The 15163-nt window shown below is 38.5% G+C and overlaps 1 protein-coding gene across 4 annotated transcripts in view; it reads left to right on the top strand.

Moving 5' to 3' along the window:
* The window catches only part of CHRM2 (cholinergic receptor muscarinic 2), a 93182-nt gene extending 79585 nt beyond the window's left edge, over positions 1-13597 (top strand). For 2 of the 4 annotated variants that reach the window (XM_018080820.2, XM_008934782.3), the window contains exons 2-3: positions 8941-10373; positions 13247-13597. In XM_018080820.2, coding sequence (XP_017936309.2) covers positions 8980-10373; positions 13247-13271 — 1419 coding nt within the window. In that variant the 5' untranslated portion in view covers positions 8941-8979 and the 3' untranslated portion in view covers positions 13272-13597. Of the gene's footprint in view, positions 1-5732; positions 6053-8940; positions 10429-13246 lie in introns of those variants that run through there. The other 2 variants (XR_001921739.1, XM_025895981.2) reach the window with 2 other exon arrangements.
* The last annotated feature ends 1566 nt before the right edge of the window (positions 13598-15163 follow it).

Below are 15163 nucleotides of genomic sequence, written 5' to 3' on the forward strand. Positions count from 1 at the left end.
AAATTAGTAGACAGCTTTAGAGTATTTTCTTATGAATTTTAGTCTTCCTGGCCCAGTGATGTTGAGTATTATTTTTACAGAAGTTACATGCTCAGAGACAAGTCCCCCAGTTTCTAGTAATTAAGTTAACCTTTTTAAACATTATATTATTTTTTAACATAGGATAAGGGCTTCTTTTAATGACATAGTGAATTATTCATATGCAAAGCTAAGGTTGTTTTCCTTTTTAAGGTTAGTTGCAGCATGTTGGGACCAATATCTGGACCCACACACTAGAGCCAGATTTAGACACAGATTTCTTAAACCTGTAATGGAGTTCAAAAGCAGTTAGTCTGCAGCTATAATCTATGTAATTAAAGTAGGTATCAGTCATTTAGTGAAACACAGCACAGTCAGAGACTTAGAAAACATACGATAATGTAGTATTTATGAAAAACTGATAAATAAATATTTCCTTTCTTTGGCAAGGAAAATGAAATCTTTGAGGTTCTCTGTTCACAAAAGGGAAGATGATCATACAGACCCACAGTAAACATTCATAGCTGTGGTCGTTACATATTTATAATTAGCTGTAGAAAACACTTAATTTGAAATTTTAAATGTTTTTATAAATATTTTGTTAAGAATTGCTACCATCTTTTCCATCTTTCACAAACTTTTCTCAGACTGCAGAATGAGCTTGGAAATATAGATTCTGAATTGGGAATTGAGGTGTCACTCCTTTCTGGTACAAATTCTTCCAGTATTTCACTATCACTGCCTCAAATGCAGCCTACAGTAATACAGGCATAAAAAAGATTTAGCTGCCCTCTCAGAAACAAGTTTGAACTTCTGTTCAATATATGCTTAGATGCCTGCAAAGAATTTGAGTAATTTCCTTTTATATCCAAGTCGGCGTTCTTTTCTATGCTTTTAATCTACATCCTTGGTAAGCTGTTAAGTAAGATGGAAGATGTGTAAAAATCCCCAAAATTAATTGACACAGAAGCAGAACAGACTAGATTTTCAGGCTCTTGAGAACTTCCTGGGAGACTGACCATGATGGGTTTAAAAGAATTTTAAAAGCATTTGCTGAGTGAAGAAACTGTGTACTGTCCAAAATCGATTAGAGTATCATCCAAATATATCACCAGTGAATCTGATCATAAGTGATCATAAGTGAGTGAATAAGAAAATCCCTGGTAAAAGCAATGAACTGACACCATTTACAACCAAGGGAAAAGGAAAGATTTTCTTTAACTTCAGTAAGAGTCTCTTTGGGTCCTCAGTATGTTGATATTCCTGTCAGAGGCCCTATTGAAGGCTGCAAAATCTCTGAAGAACTGAGAGAGCCTTCATGGGTTTATTCAAGGTCCCAAAAGGACCTCCATGACTTGGGGGGATTTGCAGAGATTCAATGAAATGTCACAGCATCTTTTTTGGACTCACTGTCAGGCTGAGGGGGTTCTTTGAGAGACCTTCCCTGTACTGTGTTGTAGTTCTCTGTTATTTTTTCATGAGCAATATTCCTTCATGTCCTTGCAGAAAAATAATAATTAAAGCCAGGAAAAAAAACAGAAAGAGTATGAGTTTGGTTGTTGATTGCTTGAGGAATTTTGTTGTTTTGTTTTGGGAAGATTGTTTGTTTGCTTCTTTTTTGGGGGGATTTTTTTGAGTTCTACCTACACATGTTCTAAATGAGACATGCATTACTCTTATGCACTGCCTTCAGGTAAGAATAAATTCTGGTTGGTTTCAGTCAGCCTTCCCTCTCCTCTTTCACTAGCTTCACCACTTGTCACTCAGGGACATTGAGGAGCTCTCATAAGGTTTTTCTCTTTAATAGCACAGGTGTGATGACTGATATGAGGATAATGAAATACTGTGCCTCCAATCCATGCTGGGCTGCAGAGGGAGCACTTAACTCTCACCACGCTCTTCCTTTAGAGAATTTATCCTTGAATCTAATGATCTTCAATTCAACCTTAACAGAAACTTTAATAACTCTTATGCTGAGGTAACCTTTCTCATGGCTGAGGATAGGTTTAATTTTAGTCTGAGTTCTAGTAGGAGTATTTTATCTAAAACGCTTGAAGTAGGTAATTATAGCCAAATAAAAATTGTCTTGTTTCAGTTGACTGGTGTGAGAAGCTTCAGCCAACTTCCAGCAACAGCAGTGCAGCACAAGGAGGAAAAGAGAAGTGACTTACTGAAATCTGTTGCTTTCATCTCCTTTTTCTAGTTATCCTGTAACTTCTGCAAGTGGAAATCAGTATAGGTCCACTGATGAAATGTGTACATGGCATGACCCAGTCACTAGTTTTTTACCTTTTGATGACATCAAGCCACTCTTCTCACCCATTTACGACATACTCTGACACAACAATTTGAGTTGGATCATGTCCAAAGCGATAACTCAATAATTGTGGCTGCAGGGGATAAGCTCAGGCTTAAACATGTTTCTGTGCAGTGGCTGCCCCAGTCTAACTGTGCCTTTTCATTCAGACTGCTTGCTGTAATAATATTTAGATGTAATGGTTTCAGATTTTCATCAAATTTTATCTCTGCTCACTAATTATACTAAAACGTAAATTGCAATAAAATGTGTGGCTCCTCCACCTAGGAGATAATTAAGTATCTAAATTTTCTGGAAATGTCTGTTTTATGTGGTAGCTGCCTATCTGTGCCTCTAGATGGAGATCCTCTCCATTTAACCCAACCCTCTAGAGAAAGCTGTGAGATGCTTCAATAAGAGTTCCATTTTGCTTTTCATACTCTGTAGACTAAAATTTACTTTTTAGTCTGATTTCTGGATAAAAAAATTCTTTTCATCTTAGTAACTAGACCCATTTCACAGTTTACCTGAAAAGAAAACAGAAACAAAACCAAAAAAAAAACAAACAAAAAAAGTTATTCTGTTCCAGCTTTAAACAGCAAGAGCATCCTTAACTATTTTTTTTGCCTGAAGTGTAGTGGTGAAACCCTCTGACTTACAACTACCATTCTGCAAATTCCCTCTAGTATGTAAGTACCTCTGACAGACTGAGGTGCACAGTAGTGCAGGTGAGACTCAGAAGGAATAATACGGACCAAAGTTTTCAGTAATTTTTATCATATGGGCAACTATATCATATAGTTCTATCAAAATGGAGAGGAAAACCTTGCCATAACTTAATCAAGTGACTTGGCTATTTTCTTGCTGTTTTTTGGCCAAGGGTGTTTTATATATAACCGTAACAAGAGTAGGAGGCATGTGAGTGAAAGTATCTTCTCTACTCCATAAGGTAAAAATTCCTTTTTGTGGATCAAAACCAGTTAGATTAAACTATGCCTATTAAATATAATTTTCAGGTTTTCCCAATGCATTAAGAAGCAGAATTTAGCTTGCAATGATATCAGATGCCTAAAGACAGAATGCAAATTCTCTCTTAAATACACAGGTCCTGAAACACAAAGGTATATCTGCAGCCAAAACTATACTTACAGAAAGATAATAAATTAAGTGCCCTAGTAGCAATGGATGACTATCAGCACAACAACAGTAACAGTAATAGCAACAGTACCAATATATTAGAAATAATTATCCATATCTTTGACGAAAAACTGCTTTTTTGTCGTTGTTATTATTTTCTGAAACCAGAGAGATTATTAGACTATAAGAACAGCAGTAAGCAAGATGTAGTAAATAGCTGTACAAATCCTCAGACCCTAACAATAGCACTGAGGCAGCAGTGTTGATGCCAGCACTGACACCTACTCATGTACAGTCCCCTGCTGCTTTTGGGAGAGTATTTTTATTTCTGATTTATTTCAATTGCTGTTAGAGGCACAGTGTTAGTTTGCTTTTTTAATGTTCTTGACTCTGATCTATTTATTGTTTCAAGATACGTACAGAAATTTTTTATTTTGCTCTTACATATCCTTCACAATGAGATGGGAAAAAGTAGATCCAGGCAGGCCCACAGGATATCTTTTTTGTAGGAAATCTGTTGATTGAGATAAACAAAAGTGCATGAAAATAAAGAGAATGGACTATACTGAGACACCAACAATTTGCAAAGATGTTTCTAGTTTCAAAGGATTGCAGAAAGTAATCCGTGTGGTGAAGATTTTAGTCTTCAGGTGTTTGGAAATTTTCTGAAATATATTTCTATCAAAAGCCTAGATTCTATCTATATTCTGTCTTAAAGTCTATAACAAATTCTGACTGATGGATTTAGGATATTTTTCACAGGCTTAAGGATTTTGTTTCTCTCTTTTCACTTTCACACTGTGGGTTTAAATGGTGGCAGGAAGAAATTTAGAATCAAAACCAGTGCAGTTCAGGATAAAAATCAGTTCAGGAAAAAAGATCTACTATTGCTAGAGCAGAAATCAAGTCTATTTTACACAGGTGTTGGCTGAAGAGGAACTAGATCAAAGAGGGGAAGTTAAAGTGTATCTTACTTTTGCTTGAGAGTTGGATGTTGAGAAGTGCTCACAGTGGAAAGACACAGAGATTCCTGGGTAATCCCATTTAAATCACAAATATAACTTTCAGGTACAGATCATTAGTTACCTCTTTCATGTCTTGACCTTCATATGATTTCAGAGAATTCAAAGAAGACATTAAATCCTTACCAAATTTAACTTGTCAATAAGGACAATACAGAGGAAGGATTTGTCTAACAAACTTTGACAGGCATGGTGTATCAGCCACTTTATTCAATATACGCAACATTTCTATAGTCTCTTTTGTGACAGATGTTGGAGATATATTTTAAATTTAAAATCACAATTATTGGTATAAGATTCACCTGCACCAAATAGATGCATTCCTGTCAGGGTAAGTGGAAAGCACATCCAGCAGGATGTAGTATTTAAGTACCTGCTGTTTGAAGATCATGATCCTAAGGGTGATATGTAGTCCTTGTCCCTTCTCCTTTACCTCCCATTTCTGCTGGCCTCCTCCTCAGTGCCTGCAACAGAATAGGATGAACACCCTCAACAGCAACATTTTGTTTCCTCACACCCACTGCAGTTCCCTTTTACAGTGAACCAGCTTAAAGACTTTACTCATCAGACCTGTTTCTCTGTTCAACACAAGTGCTAGGGAGGTAAATGAAGGAAAACAAGGCATACTGTGGCCACCAGCATGCTCTGAGAAGATTTACTTCAGCCCGTGTCAGCCTGGACTAGGTTTCTCCTAGTGGGTGGTATTGGGGGTCCAAGTCAACCCACACATGCTCTGCTTCTTCCTGTCAACTGTTCACTGCAAAAAGACCTGGGATCACATCAGGCCAACAGTGTATGCACCATATCATCTACCAAACCCCCCAGTTCTGCCCCAAACCATCACCTAGTCAAAAGATGGGAATGATTCTCAGTACTATTAATTCTTCAGAGGCAGAAACAACTGCACTGGAAATATTTCCCAAGTACGTATCAAATATAAAACAGTGAATTATTTTATATGTGGCTTTCTTGGCTTTGAACATTTTCCATGTGGTGATTATGGTGTTTCCATTCCACAGAGTCATATATATTTTGAAATATATTTCAGAAAATGAACTTGGTTGCTTTTCAGGTCACAAGAGACATTCCTTGCCTTTTCTGGGTATTCTCTGTTTAGCAAGAATGCACTTAGTATAGCAGGATAAATTATAGAAGCCCATGGGAGTCAGTGCCATATTGTGCAACTCACACAAACACCCATGGGCTTGCAGAGGAGAGCTCTGTTTGTTCAAGAATAAGATCTGGTATTTCTCATGCAGGAGGTCATATTACCTTGAAGTGCCTCTGCCCCGTAACTCTGCCTGATGAATAACATCTGCTCCCATAACAACTGCCTCTCCAGCAGGAGAGATGGGCTCTGTGGCATGACAAAAACCAAAAGCAGTCCACAGGCAGTCCTCTACCAAGGCAGCAAGCGACCACAATAAGAAACAGAAGCCTCTCTACGTGCCTGATTCAAGCCCTGCTGGAGCCAACAGGAAAGAGTCCAGAAGATTTCAGGGTGTCTTGATTTAGGAAACATGCACACCGCTGTCTCTGCTCCAATAAGGGTGGTACTGTCAGCAGCAACAATAAATGCCAGTTGGAACTGAATATTTCTCCAGTCCTTTGCCTTCTTGTCAAGATACACAGTACATGGGTCACTTTACAATGGTATTGATGCAAGCAAAGGAAGTTTTTACTGGAATTAGCAATAGCAGATATGTTTTTCCATACCTAAGAAATCTGTAATTGTCAATGTAATTTGCAATCCAGAACTAGCAGCCTTCTTATGGCAGGAAAGTTTTGTGCAACTAGAGATCACTGGGCAAGGGATTCCTCTGCTTTGCTTCCATTCACATTAACACACTGAATTCCTCCTATTCCCAGCAAGTAAAATTAGCCTTTAGCTTTCATCTCACTCCCCCCATCCCAGATAACAAAATCAAGAGAACTTATATTGAATTACAAATATTTCCAGTGCAAGTGGGTAAAAATTTCACCTGAAAAGACCTAGGAATAAAGTTAGCTGGGAGATGGTAATTTGGTTTCACAACTTTCCAGTTTCTAAAACAAATTATTGTTTTTCAGTGGAATGAAATGAACTTCAGAACATTTTGTCAAAAATAAATTGAAGAGAAACACTTGTTTTCTATCATAAAGCACAATTTTATCAGCTCTGATCCTCTCTCACTTAATTCCATTTTGCTCCCCCACTCACTTTCTGTCACCAGAGGTAGCTGCAGAGCCCTGGATCACAAAGACTTTTCAGCTGCATTTTTTTTTTTAAATCAGTACATTTCTATGTGTTATTTTGGGTTTTTTTCACTAAAAATGCATTCTGTTAAGAATGTTCATAAACAAATCTGGCTGGGAGAAGCTCTTAGCTTGTCCCAAAAATTGATATCTGACACATCTAACAGTATAACCAGCAGCTCATTTGTGAAGCTCTGGGAGAAAAATACAGTGTGAAATGCTGAAACAACAGTCCTATATATTATAGGTGTCCTGTCTATTTTTTTGCACAGAGTATAAATTTTTTTGGTTACATTCCATTCAGCTTATTCTGAAAGCACAGATTTAACTTAAGAATTCCTCTTCCCTGTTTTGTCCTCTTGACCCTGATCCCAAGGATTCTAGGGATATACCTGTGAATAGATAGCAGGGAAAAAAAATGTATATGTAGCCTTATGTTCCTCTATTCACTTCAATGTGGAATTGACAAAAAAATCTTAGCTGTTTTTGAAAGCAAAGGCAAATGCATGAGTCCCACATTCTGCCAGTTGTATTTCTTTATGTATAAATTACAAGATTACAGACAGAAAAGAAAACCTCTACCCTGGTATACCATTTTGACTTTTCCATGGAGACAGACTTGCTTATTTTCCTGGGAGGTCAGGAGGGGTTTTGCCGCTATGCTGACATTTTGCATCATCTTCTTTCTTTTTCATCTCGAAAAAAAACCCAATAAAACAACCAAAGCACAGTTCTGAAATGGCAGTAAAAATGCATTGCTCCTTTGGAGTGACATGGACTGTGTATGTCTGTGCATCAGCAGGTTAGTCAGAGGGACCAGAAGAGAGTTCTTTAACCCTGGATGTATAAAGGAGCCAACCTAAACGATTTTTTTGTCTTCCTTCGATTGTACCATCATGTCTAGAAGCTCTTTTTTTTAAAAGTGATGCCTTATGGTTGAGGAAAGAAAGGAGAATACTTTAATTAGAAAAAAATCTAACTTCTCTGTCACATCTGGCCTTTATGCATCAATAATCCCTTGAGCACAGCTCATAAGCAATGAGCACTCAGAGACAATTCCAGTGCATTCTATTGACTTCCAGGAGATGCACAAAAGGATAGTACATATCCTGAAGGCAAAAGCATGTGCCATTTTCTTAGTCTTCTATTAGTCATATATTGCTAGTAGTTTAATTATAATCTATTGAGTACTGCTGGTAGGCTATACAAGGCACAAAAAGAATTCTGTGTATAAACACAACTGATTTTTATCTTTTTCTTTATTTATCATTACCCTGTTACCCATTTCCATAGACCTTTTGTTGTAACTTCATGTGATACAGATTAAAAATACTGTGATTTGAAAAATAATGAGAATTGTACAAGCAAGCAAGCAAGCATCAAACAAGCATTTAGCAAGCATAATCTCATCACGTTTAAAAAATTCAAAAAAACAACAATGCCTTTTTCAGGTACAAATATTCAAAAGTACGTAAAAAATAACTTTAATCTCACTGAAATTGAAAAAAAATAAAATAAAAAATGTATGCATCTAACTAGATAGCCAGATGCTCAACTGAGGTGAGTTTACTTATTCTGTTGACTTCAACAGGCCTTCCTTTTTTTGTTTATTGCCAGACTAATTAGTTTCATGCAGGGCCAAAATCTTTGTATGTATTGACCAAAAAAAGGGACTGCAAGGTCATAAAATTAGGGGGAGACCTGACACAAGCTTGCTTGTTGCATAAATCTCACAGAAGAATGCCCAAGTGGAACATGAAGGAAAGATGGAAACAGAAGTTGCCTTCATGTGATCTGGCTCCCAGTAAATCACAGCATTACTCTGCCTTATAAGAATGTCATACCCTCAGGTCTGGACTTTTTTATTTGGATTAGAGTTTGAAATGAACAGTCAGTAAGAAAGAAAACAATATGCAGATTGAATTCCAAAATATTCAAGTCAATATTAGCTTTAAAAAAAATAAAGAGGAAAAAAATCATCTGAGAACTTAAAAATATAGATTTAGCTTCAAATGTGTGTCTTTCTTGCCTATTTAGAGGCAGCCTATTGTTATGTGATTCATAAATGGATATTATATGTTGTAAGGTGTTTTCATTAGCCAAAGCTGACTGGCTTTTCTGAATACATCTTCTATCTTTAAACTGTTTCCAAGTAGTTCTTCTGGGATCCATTTCTTAAAGTCAAAGAGACTAATTTCCTGATGGTAACTATTTTCTTTTCTTTCTCTGCAGGTTTAAGTGGTAACTGGGTATCTTGTTAGCAGAACAACAATGAATAACTCAACATACATAAACTCTTCCACTGAAAATGTGATGGCTTTGGAAAGCCCCTATAAAACTGTTGAGGTGGTCTTCATCGTCCTGGTAGCAGGGTCTCTCAGTCTAGTCACCATAATTGGGAACATCCTAGTCATGGTGTCGATCAAAGTCAACAGGCACCTCCAGACTGTGAACAACTATTTCCTGTTCAGCTTGGCCTGCGCTGACTTGATCATCGGCATCTTTTCAATGAACCTGTACACCCTCTACACTGTGATAGGCTACTGGCCCTTGGGGCCTGTGGTGTGTGACCTCTGGCTGGCTCTTGACTACGTGGCCAGCAATGCCTCTGTCATGAACCTCCTCATTATCAGCTTTGACAGATACTTTTGTGTCACCAAGCCTCTGACATACCCCGTGAAGCGGACCACTAAGATGGCAGGCATGATGATTGCAGCTGCCTGGGTTCTGTCCTTCATCCTCTGGGCCCCTGCAATTCTCTTCTGGCAATTCATCGTGGGAGGAAGGACTGTCCCAGATGGGGACTGCTACATCCAGTTTTTTTCCAATCCTGCTGTCACTTTTGGCACTGCTATTGCAGCCTTCTATTTGCCTGTTATCATCATGACTGTCCTTTACTGGCAAATCTCTCGAGCCAGTAAGAGCAGGATAAAGAAGGTGAAAAAGGAAGCTGCACAAAACCAAGATACAGTTTCCCCCAGCCTTGTCCAAGGTAAAATAGTGAAACCAAACAACAACAACATCCCTACCAGTGGAGATGGTTTGGAGCACAGCAAAATTCAAAATGGAAAACCCAGCGAGGAGACTGTGACTGATAACTGTGTTCAAGCAGAGAAGGAGAGCTCCAATGACTCCACCTCTGTCAGTGTGGTAGCCTCCAACTTGAAAGAGGATGAAGCTACCAAAGATGCCAAACAGGCTTCTGCCTCCCAAGACCATCTCAAAGTGGAGAACTCCAAGCTGACATGCATCAAGATAGTCACAAAGTCCCCAAAGGGAGACTGCTGCGCCCCTACCAACACCACCGTGGAGATCATAGGCACGAACGGGGAGGAGAAGCAGAATAGTGTAGCCCGGAAAATAGTCAAGATGACAAAGCAGCCAGCCAAAAAGAAACCACCCCCCTCTAGAGAGAAAAAAGTGACAAGGACTATTTTAGCCATCCTCCTGGCCTTCATCATCACCTGGACCCCATACAATGTGATGGTGCTCATCAACAGCTTCTGCACATCCTGCATCCCTAACACTGTATGGACCATAGGCTACTGGCTCTGTTATATCAACAGCACCATCAACCCTGCTTGTTATGCCCTCTGCAATGCTACCTTCAAGAAGACCTTTAAGCACCTTCTTATGTGTCATTACAAGAATATAGGAGCTACAAGGTAAAAATAAGAATAAAAATAATTATGGGAAGGGTGAAGAAGTTCCAAATTAAATTAAAAACCCACGATGCTATAGCACTTTATGCTCTTCTATGGAATGTGCAATCCAGGATGCTAGTGGAAATCCTGACATGGGGCATCAGCTCTACCCCTGAGAACTACACTTAAAAACATTTTTTAATAATTGAAAACAAGTCCTTAGGACATGGGTATGTTTGAAAAATTGTTCAAGGATGTGGACTGGAGGCACAGTTCCGTACTTTCTGAGAGTATTCTGCAGAAGGGCTTTAGAGTCTACAATTTTTGGTCATTCTGTGTAAAATACTTGTTCTTCTTTTTTCTTTCTTTTTTTTTTTCTTAACCCCTGTATCCGTTTAACACATTTTCATCTAGGGAAAAAAAAAAAGAGGAATTTTAGTAATAACTGTGTGGAAGAGGCATAGGAGTATAGAAGATCATTGCATAATCCAAATGCATCATGGCAGAAATTTTCTAAAGTTCAAAGTTGTCTAACAGTTTTTTGCCACTGTCATGTAAGAAGCTTGATGTTGGGTACATCGCGATGAAAGTTATGTTGTTTATGACACCACCGTTTCCAAAACTGCATCAATTCTGCAAGTGTACTTATGCTCAACACGTAATCATTGCCTAACTTGTATATCATTCGAAGTCTGCAGCTTGTCCCATTCTACAGGCTTTTGTTCTGTGACTACTTCATCATGTCAGGATGAAAGTGAAAAGATGTGGTCTCGTCCAGATTGCTACATCCCAAGACTACTCCAGCATCTGTGTAAACCAAAGCTTTTGAGACGATTTTGTTCACTTTGTTTGTCACATAATATCAACGTGTGGATTTGTCTTTTACTTCCATCAGCCTTTTCTTCCTGTTTGTACCTTTCTTGTCCAGGGCACAAAGACTGAATATCAAAATTGTAAATTCAAAGGTCTCATACAATCAGCCACCATGGCGGTCAGACAAAGGGTCTCAGCTGAAGAATAGAAATGAGGTTGTTACTAGGAAAATGGAGCTTACATCCTTTTAAAGTTGGATGTACCGATTAAGAGGTATGTTGAGGCGTCACAGAATAAATAGATAATATTAGATCACCATGCTCTTGACCCATCAAAAGACGATTATTATGAATGTATTGAGGAAAAGAAAAAATAGAGTGATATACCCGCAGTGTCCAAGTTCTGCCTAAACACTTAGTGTGGGGTCCTTCCTGGATGTATCCTGGAGAAGATGTTACTTTCTGGAAAAGGTGTTATCGAAATTACCTTTTACCTCCTTCTTAGTAACTAACTTCCAGGCACTAGCAAAGGTATATTTACAGATTTTGTTACTCAAAAAAGCATAGACAGTGTCCTGAGAGTCTGTCTTCTGGAGTGAAAGCCACCCACCAAATAAGACACCAAATCATTCTGCTATTTCATGCTACCACACTAAAGTCTTCCAAAATGCATTTCAAAACAGCAGCCTCTGAGAATACAGAGCAATTAATCTTGAAGATTTAAGTTTTACGTTTGACAAGCTTATTGGAACGCAGTGTCAAAGCACTTTGGCAATATGACAATTTTCATGTTTTGTAGTACAAGTTCCCAGTAGAAAGTGAAAATGAGGAGGATTAAATCGCAGTAAATTAAGGCCACGCTAAACTCAGGATTAATGTGTCTTAGTATGCAGTCATTGATTTTATACCTCTAGTGATTTCATCCTAGTATAACTAAGTGTCTCCATACAGCCAAGGATCTAATTTTGCAACCCTCACTTGCCTAGTGAGGCATATTTACTAGTCATATTTACTAGTCATATTTACTATCACTATTTTCATCTTCCTGCTTGTAAGGAAGAATAACTCAATGAAAAAACTTGCTGCTTGCCTTTCAAAACTACATTCACTAGGTTTATCTTGGCAGGTCAAAGGAAAGACTTAAACTATCATTTCTAGGTTATTCATTCTCTTACAATGTTAAAAAATCCAAATAAAAAACAAAGATAAAATGAAAACTGTTTGATTTCTAAATCTGACTTCTTTGGAAAAGTTTCCTAAAAGAAACACACCTGCCTCTTTCTTTAAGCAAGTACTACGGGTATCAATAGTACAGGTACTCAAATTGGGAAATATTGGTTTGTATAGTCTTATTTAATCTTTTAACTCCATTTTTCTGCCAGGTGTGCAAATCCTTTATTCTCACATTGGAAGCTGTCACTTGCTCATAATGAATTAATCTCGTAGCTAAGGACACCTCTACAGGTTAAGAAGTGCAAGATATACATTACAATTATACCTCTTCATCATGCGATGGCACTCAATACCACAGGAAAAAACTATTTTGGGGCCAGCATTCATGAAACAAACAAGCAAACGAAACCCATCAGTTTGAAGCTTTCTGACACTTTTTCTTAGCGTGATCCCCTCTTTTGATCCTAAAAGACAAAATGCTTTGATTTGTATTATAGTATATTTAAAAACTTGCAGGTCGCACAGTCCTCTGTGTTTCCACCTTGTAACAGTTTCATGGCACATCCACATTTGCAGACAATGAAACAATGTAAAAATAGATGACAGAATACATCTATGTGTGTATCCACAGGCATGCAAACACACACCCCAACATAATTTATATACATGGAAAATATCATCTAATATTCAAAATATTGCATGAGATCTTATTTGTGTGCTCATACTGTTTACCCCCTCCTGAAGGCAGAGAAGAGGCAGAGTCTGCCCTGGGAACCTCTGGAATCTTCAGCTGGTTGTGGCTCAGTAAGATAAGAATGTGATAATTGTTCAGAACCACAAAATAATTTGTTCTTTTCAATATCCTTTGAGCTCTCATGTCTTTCTTTGTGTCCAAACCACGTTCACCAGGTTTCGCTTCCCTTCTGAGCGATAGTTCTGCGAGACCTAGATGTCAGTCTTGAAGAGCAGCTCTCCCTGGGTAACTTCTCCAGCTCACCTGGCTGTCACCTGCACACCACTGGCCCCAAGGCCCCAGGTACCCTTCTACAGGAACTGCTGCATCTTCACCTTGGGTTTGGCCAGAACATTCCACTGGCACATCCACATCATGTGTTGCACTGGTGACTTTTGTTTCACAGAGAAATGGAGCAAACTGTGCACTTGATTCAAGAGAAAAAAAAACAACCAACCAAACAAACAAAAACCTCACCACAAAATGACAACCAACAACAAAAAACCTGCAGCTAGAGCTTCTTGCCCCCTCTTTTTTTCCTATTTACTATTTCCAGAAAAAGACCAAAACTTAAAAGTTCCAATCAATCCTTGATATTAACCCTGCTGCAGCAGGATCTGTCCCGTTGGCAACCCATGGGGACTGGCTTGTACTGTCACAGGCCAGCCCTACTTTCACTCTCCAGAAGGAGAACAGCAGCCTGAAGATATCTCAGTTCAGTGGAAAAGAAGGAAAGAAAGGAAAGAAAAGAAGGCAAAGAAAGAAAGAAAGAAAGAAAGAAAGAAAGAAAGAAAGGAAGGGAAAAAAGAAAGAAAGAAAAAGAAAGATAGAAAGATAGAAAGATAGAAAGAAAGAAAGAAAGAAAGAAAGAAAGAGAGAAAAGAAAGAAAAAGAAAAAAAAAAGAAAGAAAGAAAGAAAGAAAGAAAACTGAAGTAATATCAAAAATCTGTTTTCCAGAGAGAACAAAATCTAAGAAAAAATTCTGTCAGTGTTCTTTCTATTTGGGATTTTTCATTTGATTTACTAGGAATTAGAGGATCCATTCAAAGATAGCAAAGTATTTCAATGTTGCCTGATGAAAAATAGTCCAGATGCAACAAATATATCTATACAGGTCAGATTGCTTTTTCTTTCTTTCTATCTTTCTATCTTTTCTGTCTTGCAAATGCTCATGGGGATGGGAGTGCTCAAACAGACCCCAGGGATCTGTTGTTTGGCATTCACAAAGCATGAAAGGGACAAAAGCAAGTGCTAAATCTATCAGTCCTTTGTTTTACACTCTTATGGTGGAAGAAAGCATATTGTCAAGAAGAGGTGCCTTTATTAAGTGTGTCTGTGGTGAGAACAGCCCACACACCAGTGAAGAAACCCTTGGGGTGGCCCAGCCATCCCAGATGGGACAGGAGAAGGAGTGGAGGGACTTTTTTTTGGTTTTGTCCCCTCATGGATTTGAATATGTCCATCTGTCTGCCTTGCAGTGGGCCTTGTTAGTAAACTCATTGCCCCTTTCCCCAGTTTTGACTGATTTTGATCCCTGTTCTTCATTCCTATGGATGAGACATTCCTACGGATGAATATTGCCTTGCTATACGGCTCCCATTTTCTCCTGCGGTGCTGAGGGGGCACACTTTGAATTTTTGACTTCAGCTGACAGCACCTCCCCTTGCTACTTCTGTTCCCCAAAACTACTCACGGTACCAGCCTAGCAGGGCCAAATAGGTAAAGTATCCTGACAGGCATCCTGCTGCAAATCTGGCATGAATGCAGCTGGAGGAAGGGGGATGGGGGTTGGGGGGAAAGCGTGATGATGATGTTTTTCCTTCCTCCCCTTAAAATAATTCCTAAAAATCTATATTTTTTGGCAAATTCGGGTGTTTCTTGCGAGAAGATAAAGTCCTAAGAAAGAAAATGCAGAAAAATAAATGCTGGTGCTGTTGCTGGGGGGCATTTGCTGACAGATAATGAGTTTGGAGTCTAATAGCCTTTGATATTTTTAAGGCTCTCTTAGATGGTTCTGTACTCTCAGCTGACAGCCCTGCAAGTGGTAGAAATTGAGAAGCTAAAAAGAAGTTAACTTTTCTTTCACCCTGGG

This window comes from Manacus vitellinus, unplaced genomic scaffold (assembly GCF_001715985.3).
Source record: "Manacus vitellinus isolate BGI_N305 unplaced genomic scaffold, ASM171598v3 scaffold_5_pilon, whole genome shotgun sequence".
Classification (NCBI taxonomy): Eukaryota; Metazoa; Chordata; class Aves; order Passeriformes; family Pipridae; genus Manacus; species Manacus vitellinus.